This window comes from Phoenix dactylifera, chromosome 8, assembly GCF_051530095.1.
Source record: "Phoenix dactylifera cultivar Ajwa chromosome 8, Ajwa_hap1_PhDact_Kaust_v1.1, whole genome shotgun sequence".
NCBI classification, from domain to species: Eukaryota; Viridiplantae; Streptophyta; class Magnoliopsida; order Arecales; family Arecaceae; genus Phoenix; species Phoenix dactylifera.
Window position 1 is genome coordinate 11,856,606 of NC_143197.1, and position 14,605 is coordinate 11,871,210.

Consider the following 14,605-nt stretch of genomic DNA (forward strand, 5'->3'; position numbering starts at 1 on the left):
ACATACATATAAATATATAAAAAATATTAAATGGTGTAATCAGATTCATGTTTCATAACAAAGTTATTTTTATCCAATAAAGTACGATTTTTATAACATATATGTTGATTCATAATTTAAAAAAAAGTAAGATATTTCCACAAACAGATTTTATGCAGGAAAACATAATCATCTAAAAAATAATATAGAGTGCAAGATCTACTTACAAGTTCGAAAATTTGTAAAGAGTATATGATTTACTTACAAGTTTGAAAACCTGTAAAGAGCATAAGGCTTATTTACCTTTTTCGTATCAGACTTTGCTAGGCAACTCAGTTAACCTTATTAAAAATATTAAAAGCGATATTAATTTCTATTTGAATTAAAATAAATAAGAAAGGGACAGTTGGTCGGACGACAGTGTTCGGTAGTTCCGGATGGGTCAGGCCTGAGCAATTCGATCAATAAATCATAGGGTATGGAATTGATCAGGACCAAAGTTAATCAATATGGTTTATCAATGAAGATTTCAAGGCAGCTCAGGCACTAGGTGAAATTAGGGCCCTTTACAGAGGTCAACAGGAGATGATACTGAGTTCCTTGGACATTCTAGAGAGAGAAAGTGGATAAGGAGAGAGAAAATAGAGAGAAAGTGGAGAGAGGAAAGAAAATTTAGGGAGAAGAGTAGAGAGAAAATTTAGAGAGAGGAGTAAGAAAGAGAAAGAGAGGGATGGTTCTCTCTCTCCTTTTCTTTCTTTCTTTCTTTCCCTTCTTTTTTTTTCTTTCTTCTTCCTCTGCAAAATAGAAGAGAAAGAGGACGACTAGTGGCTGTGATCGTGGGGTCTAGCAAGGAGGCGGTCGAAGGTGGAGACAAGAGGCGGAAGGTAGCCAGTAGCGGCGGCATGCTCGAAAGAAGGGAACCGAAATAGGGTACCCTATTTAGGATCCAGTCTCGGAGATTTGTCAACTGAAACCCAAACAAAACTGCTAATCGCTAGAAAAAAACAAGGGAAGCACGGCGAGGAACATTTACTTTGGTTCGCGAAGCCTGCGACAGCTTTTTTCAACGAGGGAATGAGGAAGAAAACCCGAAAAGATTGTTGGAATCAGTAGCGATTTTTGGCATTTCCGGTGGAAGAAATCTAATGAGGAGGAGGGAAGTTAAATAGGCGAAGTCTCCAACTTCTCGATAAAATCGATTGCGCTAGGAGTCCTTGATTTTTCACTAGATTTGGAAGAGGAAGACCTTCTTTGCTGCTTCGTGCCATAGGCACGGTGGCCATAGGCCTGGCCTCTTTAGGCCGACCCACGGGTCCAAAGCAAGTACGAGCTGATCAATGAACTAGACTCTAATTAAATAATAAAATATTTTATAAAATAAAAAATAAATTTATCGGAATGAAATTTGAATATTGGTAGAAAAGTTATAGACTTAGCCTCGGGTCAAAACTATATTTATTTTTAGTCTTCAGGGCGAATCTATTTAAAATTTTATATTTTCTCTATCCAAGCTCCGCACATGATCAACTCTAGTCCGAAACTAAACGTGTACCCATACAAATACTAATTCAAATTCAATCACAAACTTTAAGATTGACCTGCTCTTAAAAAAAAAAAAAAAAAGAAGTATGTGCTTCATTAGCTTTTGGTCCACGTAAGCTATAGACTGAATATGTAAACTTTACTATTTTTATTTCAGTCACCGGTCAAATACGGTTGGATAGAAAAAGGAGTTAATAAATTGACCTTCTTGGTCCTACATGCTTCCCATGAAAGAGTGCGTTCGCCTTCCCCTCCTCCCCCCAAAAGTTCCCACCAAACTCGCCTGTAATACACCAAACCCTCCCTGGCTGATCGTTTACGCTGTTCCCTGAACGACTCAAAGCCCAGTCATATACCAACTCGGAGATTTCCTTGCCTGCCGGGCTGCCACCCCTTTCTCCCCAAGAGGAAAAAATAAGCGCAGAATCTTCTCCACCGCGTCGTTCTGATTCCATCACTCAGAGATGCATCTTTCATCGTCTTTTCGTTGCTCTCGCCTCGCAAATCCAACGTATTCAAGGAGTATTTCCGAATTCCGAAGTATATAAGAAAACGGACAACCCCGGAAAGATCAAACAGCGAAGTCGACGAGCGCGAGAGGACGGCATGGGCGGGTGCTTCTCGGACGTGAGCGGCGGCCAGGCGGGGGTCGGCGTCGGTTCCCGTGGCGGCCTCGCCGGACCACCGCCGGAGACGGCGCAGCAGGAGCGGAACGACGCCGTAGACCACTTCCTCCATACCCGCGGCCTCCGCGACCTCTACATCCCCCTCGAGGCAAGCAGCCAAAAAAACCCTAGCTTTTAAAAGATTTTCTAGATTCTACCCAGCGTATCGATCTTTATGAGCCAAAGTCAATTCTTGATGGGATATTATCTCTGTGGGGCCACATGTTTGTGTATGTGACCGACTGTTGATTAGGATGTTGTTGGCTGGTAGAATCTTTGGTAATTGTTGGTCAATCTGTAGGACATGAAGGCGTGCCTGGAACCACATGGTGTTTGAGACACCGAAAGGTGAATTGAATCTTATCTGATGTTTGTGGTTCGAGGGTTCTCCACGTCGTTCGCAAGGGGTGTCCGCGTGGATGGATGTTGAAGTACAGAACTAGAGATTGCTGCCTTTGTTATTGTTGCTGGTTTAGTGAAAGAAAGGACCTTTTGGGCTGTTAGAGGCTCGATGAAGGATATGAAGCTGGAATCTGATTGCTTCTTCCTATACCAGATGCATGTCGAAATCCCACCATGTAAATTATACAAAATATAAGCTTTTGGGCCATTAGAGGCTTGACATAGGTTACGAAACTTGAATTGGTTCAACTGTTAGTTTATCAAATACATGCCGAGGTTTCACCATGTCATTATAACTAGTTTTTTGTGGATAGCATCCCTTATGCTAGTTGCTGTGAGGTTTCTCTTATGGTAAGTGCAGTGATTATTCTGTAAGTGTGCATAAACCATTATTATATTTAAAAAGGACAAAATTTAAAAATTTAAGCTTTTACTTCATGCTTGTTGTGAGCATGCTGCATAGAATCCGCAAAATCTGCGTGCAGCCAGGGAGGTGCAGTATGCTTATGGAGGCCACTGTTTACATGTGAATAAGGGTTATTGTTTGATGTCCTTGGTTGGAGATTGGTGAATTGGGTTGTTCAGGGCCTTAAATTTTGCTAAGCCTCCCTCCGACACGCCATCAATTTTGATCTGATTTTTAAGGAGTGGAAGAAACTCTATTTAGAATAAGCACCTTTTATTTTAGTCAAGAAGGTTGATTTAAAAAATAATTTCTTAAATTAGAAGTAAACAACATGGTAAAGTGTGAAGATGGTAAATAATTTTGGTAAGTTGCAAGGGGCCTAGGGAGAAGTTTGAAATATTGGCAAAATTGAGGTTAGTGAATTCTTGAGAAGTATGCAATGGGTTGTGACTGTATTGTCTCATTGACATCTTAATGGATGCGTGGAGAACATGGGATAATATGTTTAATTTTCTTTACAAAATTTGAAGTAATGTTTTGAAAACAAGGAAGATGCTTGACAAGTGAAGAAGTGATCATGAAAATATATCTTATTTTCAATTGTCAAAATTTGCTTTTACATAGTTTGTCTTGCTTTGACTCATTTGAGAACTTTTGCTGGAAGTTTTTCTTCATAATTCCAATTTTGCATTGAATGAGATACCCCTTGGTGCATCCCTGGCATTTCTACAGTCAAGACTCCATAAAAAAATGAAAAGAAAATAATGATAATAAAAAAAATATGCGCTTAGATGGAGGCTCCTCAGTAGCAATAATCTTCCTAAGGGCTTCTTATTTCTAAATTTCCTCGAGAGATCCTCAGGAGCAATAAAAAAATGTGTGCTTAGCTGAAGGCGGTTACCTATTGAAACATTTATCAGGGGTGATTGAAATTCATAGTACAATTCTCCCTAAGTGATGACAATCAAATATTTTTATGGATAAAAGATACATATGATTGGCAATTGTTCAGATGCACCTGTTCTTTGTGTCGTCGAGTAAACAGCTAGCATCATCCTATCTTTTCTATATAAACTCTGCACATCGTTGATTGTGATTCATTTTGTAGCTTCAGTTTGCTTATCATTTGGCATCTTTCTAACATCAAGTCTTCATATTTGATGAGATTACGTATCACATATGAACAAGATAAATCATCGCCCAACCAGGATGAATGATATTAATTTCCTACACAATTAATCATGATCCTCTAACTCTTTGTGAAAAAGCTGTCAGGAACTTTGATCGATAGATTAATTTAAAGCAATTAAGTATACAACCATTACATTGGACCTGTGGTGCAAAGCTACCTTTAGCATTATTTTTGCCAAATCTTTGCAAATCATTAGGGCAATGTGACAGCTAATAGAACATTAATCATCATTTATCTTTGTAGTAAATTCCCAACCAAATTTTTTTGTTACCTAGAGTTTTTTTATATGATCAAATCATAAATTTTTTGTTAGTACCACTGCTGAATTTGATTTGGTATTTGCCCTTAATGACTGCTCCTTGCATCATTTGTCTTCTTTCTTATTTGTTTTCTAGTTATCGCTATCTGCCTCAAAGTTGCGCAATCTCGATGTACTTTCAAAGGTATGCTTCTCAAATGTTATCATTGCATATATTGCACTACAAGAACATCTTGTATTTATAGTAAATATTAGTTACTAAACCATGCTTCTTGTTTAATATGTATTGTTCTGTCACTCTTCCTCATAGTTATTCATGGACAATTTTGTCATATTTTAATTCCAGATAGTCTTTTGACAACTTGCAGGTTAGTGAGCTTTGATTTGTTTTTGTTTGCTTCATCTAGGGCCTCTCTGGCTGCTAGTAACTGAAGTTGTTAAGTCAATGGAGTTGCATGGAGATTATACAACAATTACTTTAGTTCAAGCTGGAGTATCAATTCTTCAAATATGTGTTACTGGTCATATTTCAAGTCAAACAAATGTTTGTTAAAGACAATTCCTACATTTAAAGATTTCTTCGTTTTGCAATGATTCCACATTAATAGTGAGGACCATTCATATTCTTTCTAGGTGGCTTTATTAGTGGATGATGTGCTTAGCTGATAATGTGGTTTTCATTACATGCCTTTTAAAGTACAACTTCATGCACTAATGATTGGATTCAGATCCTCCCCAGCCTCGACTTGGACTGGCGAGGGCATGCCTTCCAATCGCAACCGTCGATAATTGGCGAGATGGCGAGATTATATGGAGCCCACGCTAGCACATGGGGCGGCATATCCCATCAAATATAGTGGGCCCCATCCAGTCATGGCCTTTGCGCCAATTGTGGACAGACGTGATTGGAAGAGAGACCCTCTCCAGTCCAGATTGGGACTGGAGAGCATCGTGATCCCCAATGATATGGGGGTTGCATTTGTCCATGGTGTAGCGTCTGAGACATGCGTATCCATGTCATGTTGTGGTCTAGGATGCTTATGTCCAAGAATGCGCACCAACAATGTTTAGAATTTTTGTCTAGAAGTAATTGCTGTCTGATATTTTATCCAAACATTGTGAATGGAGATAAACTAGTTTAAGAAAAAGTGAATTTTTAATAAAATTAACACACACACACATTCAGTGATTTAGTGCTCGAATTTTTATACAAAACCTATCAAATAATGGATTACAATTCAATTTAATTTTTGCTTGTTCTCTATCTCGATTTTGTGTTGCAAGAAAGTTTTATTGCTTCTTTGTTATCTTAGTTATGCGAACTTGTCATAGAGGCTAGAGAGCCATAACTGTGTGGCAGATGACACCCCTGCTTTTGTTGTTTATATCATAGTTATCCTTGTAACTTTGTGGGAAAAAGCAACTAACCAATCAGTCTATACCATCCTGAATATTAATTTTAAAAAAATTAAAAATAAGTCTAACTTGATTTGTTTATTTTTAAATATTACTTCAAACTTTTTCTAGATATTTTTTTAGTTGATTGACAATTTTGTAATTTTTCTTCTTGGTGTTCCTATTTCCATTTATATTTTATCTTTGGCTTTTTTGTAGAGTGATCCCATGGCAGTAATCTATGCAAAGAAACTAGATGGAATGCTGGAAGAACTTGGACGCACAGAAGTAATAATGAATACATTAAATCCTGTTTGGATCACAAAATTTACTGTCAACTATCATTTTGAGATTGTCCAGCCATTGGTGTAAGCTTCTCAAAATCCTATACATTGTTGCAGATGTTGCATAGTCTTATACTGATATATTATTTCATATATCAGGTTTCGAGTTTATGACATTGATACCAAGTATCATAACACATCTGTTAAGGTATTTGACTTTCTTTTTCTCCCTCCTGAGGTGATTAGATGGCACTCCTGGTTTTTGTAACATGCTATGAGGGACTATCCTGTTTGAAGTTTTCTTTTGCTTCTATCTTTTGTATTTCTTCTTGCTGAAATGTGTGAGAATAATCCTTAGCCCTTATTATCATGCATTTATAGAAATGTAAGGTCCCACTGGTTTTGTGTGTTTTTGATCTTTGAAAACATTTCGTGCTGTTCCATTCTGCTGGGTTTCCAGTAGACTCATGGTATAGATTTTTCTGGTAATTTGAGCTAGGAAGTCTTCAATTGGATTTGACAGAGCATTAGTTAATTAACTGATTGATGAGGACTAGTTTTAGTAGTTGATCCATGCTTTCCATAGAGCTTATAATGTCCATGATCAATATTATTGTGATTCAGACATGATTTTCTGAATCTTCAAAAGAATTGAGATCCAAAATAATTGTAATCTGATGTCTTCTTGATTATAAAGATTTAATATGAGGACTTCAATTTAGTAAGTTCATGGAATAATGCAAATTAATTATGACATGCTTCTCTAGAATTCTTCTCCAAGTTCTTCTTTTAACTAAATATTTGCCCTAATAGCTTTCATCCATACTTGGATTCTTTTTTCTTTTTTTTTCTGACAATGCTATTGGTTGCTTAAATCTGTTGGAGAAATTTCAGATTTTGATCACTTAGTAGTGTGCTGGACAAGGACAATCTGATCTGGACTTCCCCAGCAACGGTATCAACTGATTAGTCTTTTCCCCATTCATATGAGGGTTATACTTAGTGAAATAATCGGCCTAATAACAACTGATCATTTAGTAGTGTGCTAGAACTTATCAGGTAGAAGCGAGAGCACCTTGTAATTGTTATTTGGCAGGATATGACTATTAGTTCATCCAACAAACAAAAATAATTGGATATTTGACTACATTTTTCTATGCCTAACTAGTTTATGGCTCCTAGTTGAAGAGCTCTAAGATGACCATTTTTAGTTTGACTTTGAAAGCCTGCTAATGTTGCCCATGCCTTAATTTTCATGAGTAAATTTTATATCACAAAGTACAATTATGAATTATATTTTTTTTACATTAAATAAATTTATTTATTGTTCACTTGCATTCAGAAATTCACTAGCTGTGATCTTCTACAGATGCTGAAGTTGAATGAGCAAGACTATCTTGGAGAAGCTTCTTGTACTCTGTCAGAGGTTGTACAATCTCTCTCAAAGGAACTGTTTTTGATTCTATTTTTTGAACATGGGCAGTAGGTTCAGAAGCTATTGATGAAACATCCCATAGGCATATGGAACCTAACTTCTGCTAAGACATTCATTTCAATGCTCAGATTCATTTGTTTCAATACTATATGGATAGTAGCTAAATCATGACATTATTGATGTAAATTTTATGTTTTGAACAAACTATAAAATATGAAATATACAGTTTGTCCTTATGTTACTGAAGTTGTACCTATGTTCCATATAGTAACTTAGTAAGATACTTCATTTCTGTAATATCTCGTGGAATGTGTATACTTAGTGTCTATGATCTTTCTTTTCCTTTTGACAGATAGTGACCAAACGTGATCGAAGTTTGACACTTAAACTAAAATACCAGAATCGCCCAGCTGATGCTCATTTAGGGACAATAACTGTCCATGCAGAAGAAACAGTTGCTTCAAGGGCAGCTGTGGAGATGATACTACGCTGCTCTCGCCTAGAAAATAAGGATGTGTTCTCCAAAAGTGTATGTATCATAAGGCTCCTTTCTTCATGCTAGTTTAAGTTATATTTGGAATATTCATTTTGATTAGTTCTTTATTATCTAGGATCCTTTCTTAAGAATATCCAGAATTGTGGAGAGTGGAATTTCGATTCCTATATGCAAAACAGAGGTGATTAATAACAATTTGAACCCAGTGTGGAAGCCTGTAACACTGACTATGCAGCAATTTGGAAGCAAGGCAAGCTTGGCGCATCTATTGGAGTATCAATGTTGTGTAAAATAACATCTATTTATCATGGGCATTATTATGGCTTTGGTTACTAATTTTTGGTTGCTTGCAGGAGAATCCATTGATTATCGAGTGTTTTGATTTCAATGCCAATGGCAAACATGAACTTTTAGGGTATGGCTTGTGATAAATGACAGGCAGTTTTTCACATTTTCACTCTGATCCTGATTTGAGATTTGCAAGTTATTTACTTATCAAGTCTTCCAACAGAGAACTTCAAGGAAGCATGGCAGAACTTGAAAAACTTAGCAGGGAAAAGATTGGAGCACACTTTTATGTTCCATCTTCTGTCCGTCAGGGTCACAAAAAGGTGATTAGTATCTACATCCGCTTTACAAAAATTTTGGTGGTTCTAGATTTACATGCTTGTTAACTAGCATTCATTTAATCTATTCTGTTTCAGATGCTGAAGGGACAGCTGTTTGTGGATAACTTCTGTGAAAAAATTCAATATAGTTTCTTGGATTATATTTCCAATGGATTTGAGCTTAATTTCATGGTTGCTGTAGATTTTACAGGTGCTGTACTATTACTTGCATAATTGTATTCGGTAACACATACTTTATGAAGGTAGCATTCTTTGCTTGCTGCTGAGATTTTTGTTTGTTCAGCTTCAAATGGAAATCCTCGATCACCTGATTCCTTGCATTATATTGATCCTTCTGGTCGATTGAACTCATATCAACAGGTTAAGAAAAAAAATCATTTTGCATTTCTAATGAGTTATCTTTAAGGCATCCTCTATTAAGGTTTGAATCTAATTCAACTAGTTTTTTTTTATTTTTGAACAGGCTATAGTAGGGGTTGGAGAAGTTTTACAATTCTATGACACTGATAAGTGCTTTCCTGCATGGGGTTTTGGAGGAAGGATGAGTGATGGGTCTGTATCTCATTGTTTTAACTTGAATGGAAGTCTTGATGAGTGTGAGGTAAGTTGAATTCAGTTTTCTCCAACTTGTGCTTATCGTAACACCCCTTTCTGTTCTTCTGATATTTTGTCTTTTATTGATGTAATGCTTCACCTTTTAGAAAAATAGATCATATAGTGGTAACTAGATTGTTGTTGTTTTACATATTCATTTTTCCTTTTAAATATTTGTTAATGATTGGCGTGCTTTGTGTTTTTCTTGTTGATTGTCTCTGATTTCTAGTGACTGAATTACTTAATTCATATCAATAGTGAAAATAATGCATTTCTTTCTATGCTTCTTGCATTTCATGATTATTAAAGCCTAGGTCAAGGCTTGAGATCATAAAAACTCTTTGGAAACCTGCAGCATGGGAGATATGCTCGTCCTTAGGATTGCATTGCTAAAATGCGTGGTATGTTTCTATGCTTTTAGTATCTAGATCTAACAGCTATGAAGCATGGACTGGACATGATATAGGATACAATATGATACAGATGTGCTGATATGACAACTTCTGTAAAAACATGTACATGACAAAACATGGATAATATGATATGCTATGACCCTTATCCATAAAACATAATGGTTAATCACAATAACATAGCCTATACTCCATATAAGAACATCAACATTTAGAACTTCATTTAGTGATCATTTAAATCCATAAACCACAGACTATGCTCCATTCAATGACATCAACATCATAAACTCTAAAATTGCCCATCCATTGTTTACATCATTAAAAGGTCAGCATCCATGAAAGAAAAAGAAGAAAGCCCTAACCATCATCCCTGGGGGTATCGGTGAATGTATCCAAGGCATATTAGGAGCCTCTTTTTCATTGAAAGAATACACAAGAAACTACTTAAATATGCAACATGTATCCTAGCCTTATCCAACATGTTTCCAAATCTGATACATACTGCAAAATACATGACATGCCAGTTGAATATCTGTGTGTCTTAGTCGACAATGTAAGCACTAAAAGCCCATGATTAGACTGCTAATGAAGGAAAGGTTGTTGGAATTTGATGACAACTTAATGATATTATTCAGGCAGCACCCTGTCATTTTAGTTAAAAGTGCTTGTGAATGTCAAGAACAAAACATGGAAATGACTACGCTATTCTTATTAGGGCATTAAATTAAATTAACTAATATAACTAGTTGAAAGTTTACAAATAATGTGGCACTGAACACAAATAAAAGCATGAATACCATACCAAAGGATAGAAAATCAGCATTCTGATAGAGAAAAACAAGAAATCTAGTAAGAATTGAAGAAGAAGAGTGGGAGAGGGTGCATGTATCAACCACAAAAGTTTGCCATCTGATATAATAATTTCAGAAATCTACCAACCACCATTCTCATCAGAATGTATATAGGCCTACAACAAAATATGAGCCTAATAAATGGTGATTTTTCACAGCATAACTAGAATAAAAAACATATCATCTTGCCTAGAGAAGCTCCAAAGATTGAATGCAAAGCAAAGATTGATGTAATAATGCAAAAGTACTTAGCAAATGCAGAAAATAATATAAGCATGGTAAAAGGTAATTAAAGTGACATTTGAATAAATACTTATGTCAATGCAGAAGGCATAAAAGAAAATTACATTTTTTAGATGGAGTCTAGATTGCAACTTTGCAGTAATCTACTAATATTGTATAGTTAATGTGCAACATATGACTGCCCAATACTGATAACTTTTTAATAAAGTATAGATTTTAAATGTATTTACATAAAAGATATGACAATATCACGACTTCACCCCTTGTAAACTTACAACTAATCATGATCAAAAGTTCTATGCCAGCAAATATCACAGTTTCTGGTAGTGTAAAAAGGTTTGCAACCTGCTTTGTAGACTTGCATCAGGGATGCGTCTGGGTAAAGGGGTAAAAGTATCATTGTGCCATTCAATTGATGTCTTCTTGTCATGATTTGTTATATTATGGTGTATCCTATCAACTCATTCAGCTTTCTGTTGACTTAATAGTTGAATTCATACCGAAACTGGTCTTAGAGCCAAATTCATGCAGGCTGTCTGCAGAAACTAGACGTATAGTTTCCAGGTATTTGAACTTGTGAAATTACACGATCCTGGTAAGCAGGGCTATGGCCTAGTTGTTGCACCTCTCTTGCTAGGAGGATGCTCCATTTTTGAAATTCCAGGAAATTTACCTAGATGTTTGACATGGCTTCCACTATCTCGATGAAATGCTTGGTGGCACTCCGCTGTTACACAAAAATGAAGGGAAAAAAGGAAATCACGATATCCTGCTTTACCAGGACAAGTGGTGTTATAAACTTACAATTGGCCTAGCCACCCAAAAAATGCAATATCCACATGGGCTCCCTCCGCTTTAGTTTAGTTTGGACAACCAGGAATTGTGTTTTATCGGCAATTTGCTTCTTTTCTTTCTACAGGTTGTTGGAGTAGAGGGTATCATGTCATCATATGCAATGGCGTTGCATAATGTCATGCTTGCTGGGCCAACTTTATTTGGGCCTGTCATCAACAAAGCTGCAGCAATTGCTAGCAAGTCTCTATCTCATAGCCACAACAAATACTTCGTCTTGCTTATAATCACGGTAAATGGTGAATTGCAATATTTTATTCTTGTTTTCTCTTGTCTGTTTTTCTTGATTAGTGTTCTGCTTTCTTTTCAGGATGGAGTAATAACTGATGCTGTTGAAACCAAAGATGCTATTGTTAAGGCATCAGATCTACCCTTATCAATTCTTATTGTTGGAGTCGGAGGTGCAGATTTCAAACAAATGGAGGTATGAACAATCATTCTCTAATAACTTGATGCCAAAAGTGTTGCCTTTTGCTTAACAATAGTGGTAGCGAAGTTTAAATATTGTTATCTAAGGCCCTTCTGAAAGGAAAGTTCGAGCTCCCTTTCCATCTGGCATTTAGTGGTGGCTAAAATTCTGTGGTTTTCTTTCAGTTTTATTTATTCAACTGACCAACGGTCTGAAAAGTAATCAATATCCACTCTTGACCTTTTGTGTATATAGATTCTTGATGCTGATAATGGAAAACGATTGGAGAGCTCCACCGGACGGATAGCTACACGCGATATTGTACAATTTGTTCCCATGCGGGAGATGCAGGGTGAGTAACCATGTCTTCTTTTCTTCTTCAGTTATGGGACCTCAGAGCACAAGTTCACCTATTTTGCTCTGATGGTAAGGTCCAACAGGAATAGAGAGATACTCTTTTTGGGGTAAACTAAAAGCAATGTCACAATTACTAAATATTTATATAAATACTGAGCGTATAATCTGGAGAATTGAAAGGAAAAGGGAAAAAGGCACTAAGCATATAATCTGGAGAGTTGGAAGGAAAAGGGAAAAAAGCGATGATTCTAAAGGAATTATCTTTTGTACATATTTCAAATCTCTCTTTCTAACTTGTTCTATGGTCCTGTATTTCCATAAAATTCTTAGAAGGGCAATATATATATATAAGTATGAAAAGAAATCTATGTTTATGGGTTTTTAAATGTGCATAGTAGTTATGTTTTAATGGGATTTCTACATGTTTCTTTTTAAACAAAGATATAAAAGCTACTTATTAGGAGATAAGAAGGCATGTGAATAATGAAAGACTAACAGCTTTTCAGGAGCTCGGCAATAATAGGAAGATCATATACTTTGAAGGAGGGACAGGGGGAGGAGGTGGGAAAAATAATTATGCGAGATCTAGGGGAGGCCAGCCTTGTAGATTTTAACAACATATATGTACTTGTACACTTTCATTATGCAAGGGGGCACTTCCCCTTCTCAGCCCCATGTGGCTCTGCCTCTGAAGGAAATAAAAGTAAATGCAAGGTTTAAAATTGCTATTATTGGAGTGCTATTGACAAAAAATAAGGACCCCTTTAATTGCATTTTTTCCATTTTTTTGTCCTCTATTTTCTCTATGTAAAATCATATTACCAGATTTTTGTTTCGTTTCGAGATCTTTTATATTTGATATAACAGCGGTTGTGATTTTTGGAAACATGAAATAAATCTTGTGACCCTTCTTTTGTTATCTCTTTTTCACTTTTATGAAAAGTAAACAAGTGCAATTACCTAGAATTTCTAAACCTTTTTTTTTTGGAAACTGTTTCTAGAAACAGACGAAATTCAGCGGTCAGACATTTTATTGATACTGATACTGTTTTTCTGTGTTTTGAAGCAGAAAATAGAAACAGAGTGGAATCGAAAAAGAGCTCTTTTATTTTTATTTTTTCCTACGTCTATGTGGTATCTCCTGTTCTCCTGCTGAGATAATCTGTTTGTTGGTGACAGGAAGACAGACCTCCATCGTTCAATCACTCTTGGAAGAGCTGCCTGGGCAATTCCTGACATACATGCGGTGCAGGGATATCAAACCAATATTTGCTCACCCTGCTGCAACTTCTGCATGCCAACCAAACTGACTCCAAATGAGCCAGAATTGGACTCTGAGCTAACAGTGACCAGTACCATAGTTCTTGCAAAGCTTCTCTAACTACTTACAGTCTACATTTTCCCTGTCGATACATTGTACAAATTATAGGGTTTGGTAATTTTTGATGAGTGATGATATTTGTTTTTACGTATGGCAATTAATAGCCTATGCAAACCTGGTAATGTAAAGTTCACCTTGTGGATTGATGGCCTTGATACTGGGTGTTTTGAATGGATGACTGTGATATCAATTGGAAAGGGATTATACAGTTGTTGTGCAGCAGGGAATTAAAACAGTCCTTGTTCAGCTATGTGATTTCAGGACAGGCATATACAAACACACGTAGACATACACACATATACACCTATAACTATATATATATATATATATATATATATATATATATATATATATATATATATATATATATATATATATATATATATATATATATATATATATATACAAAATGGTGGCAAGTCACTGCATATAATTGATAGAAATGAGACTAGGAGAGCATAGCATGCAGGAGGGGTGCATGTTGACTTCAGGTTATTAAAATATCTGGTGCGACGGTTGCGCCCCATAACATTTCCCTCATATAAAGGTATGTGCTCGTGGATGTCTGACCACTATAGAAAAATCGGACACCGATGCTTTTTAATATATATACCGACACAAAAAAACATTGGTAATTTTATTTTCGATGTTTTTTAAAGCATCGCAAAAGCGTGGGTTATGCTACCGTCGAACACCAATTTGATGATGCTTTTAGTTCGCATCGTGAGTTATAATAAACGTCGGCGCTTATAAGCGTCGCTGATTGCCGACGCTTTTTAAAAGCGTCCGTGATGAAGCGTTTTATATTACCGACGCTTATTTGC

General features: G+C 36.2%; 1 protein-coding gene across 6 annotated transcripts; it reads left to right on the forward strand.

The window, feature by feature from the left end:
• Positions 1–1,717: 1,717 nt before the first annotated feature.
• On the forward strand, positions 1,718–13,989 carry LOC103722797 (protein BONZAI 3-like). Of its 6 annotated transcripts, none has more exons than XM_008813481.6 (16): positions 1,718–2,295; positions 4,582–4,629; positions 6,060–6,208; positions 6,284–6,332; positions 7,494–7,550; positions 7,912–8,088; positions 8,171–8,305; positions 8,409–8,470; positions 8,567–8,666; positions 8,760–8,874; positions 8,968–9,044; positions 9,148–9,285; positions 11,702–11,866; positions 11,945–12,058; positions 12,299–12,395; positions 13,580–13,989. In XM_008813481.6, the coding sequence occupies exons 1-16, from the start codon at positions 2,128–2,130 to the stop codon at positions 13,708–13,710; spliced, it is 1,782 nt and encodes a 593-aa protein (XP_008811703.4). In that variant the 5' UTR covers positions 1,718–2,127; the 3' UTR covers positions 13,711–13,989. The 6 variants fall into 6 exon arrangements, with proteins under 6 accessions (XP_008811703.4, XP_088558932.1, XP_008811704.4 ...); XM_008813482.6 differs by lacking the exon at positions 1,718–2,295 and adding an exon at positions 2,618–2,764; XM_089924786.1 differs by lacking the exon at positions 1,718–2,295 and adding an exon at positions 2,812–2,939.
• Positions 13,990–14,605: the final 616 nt, after the last annotated feature.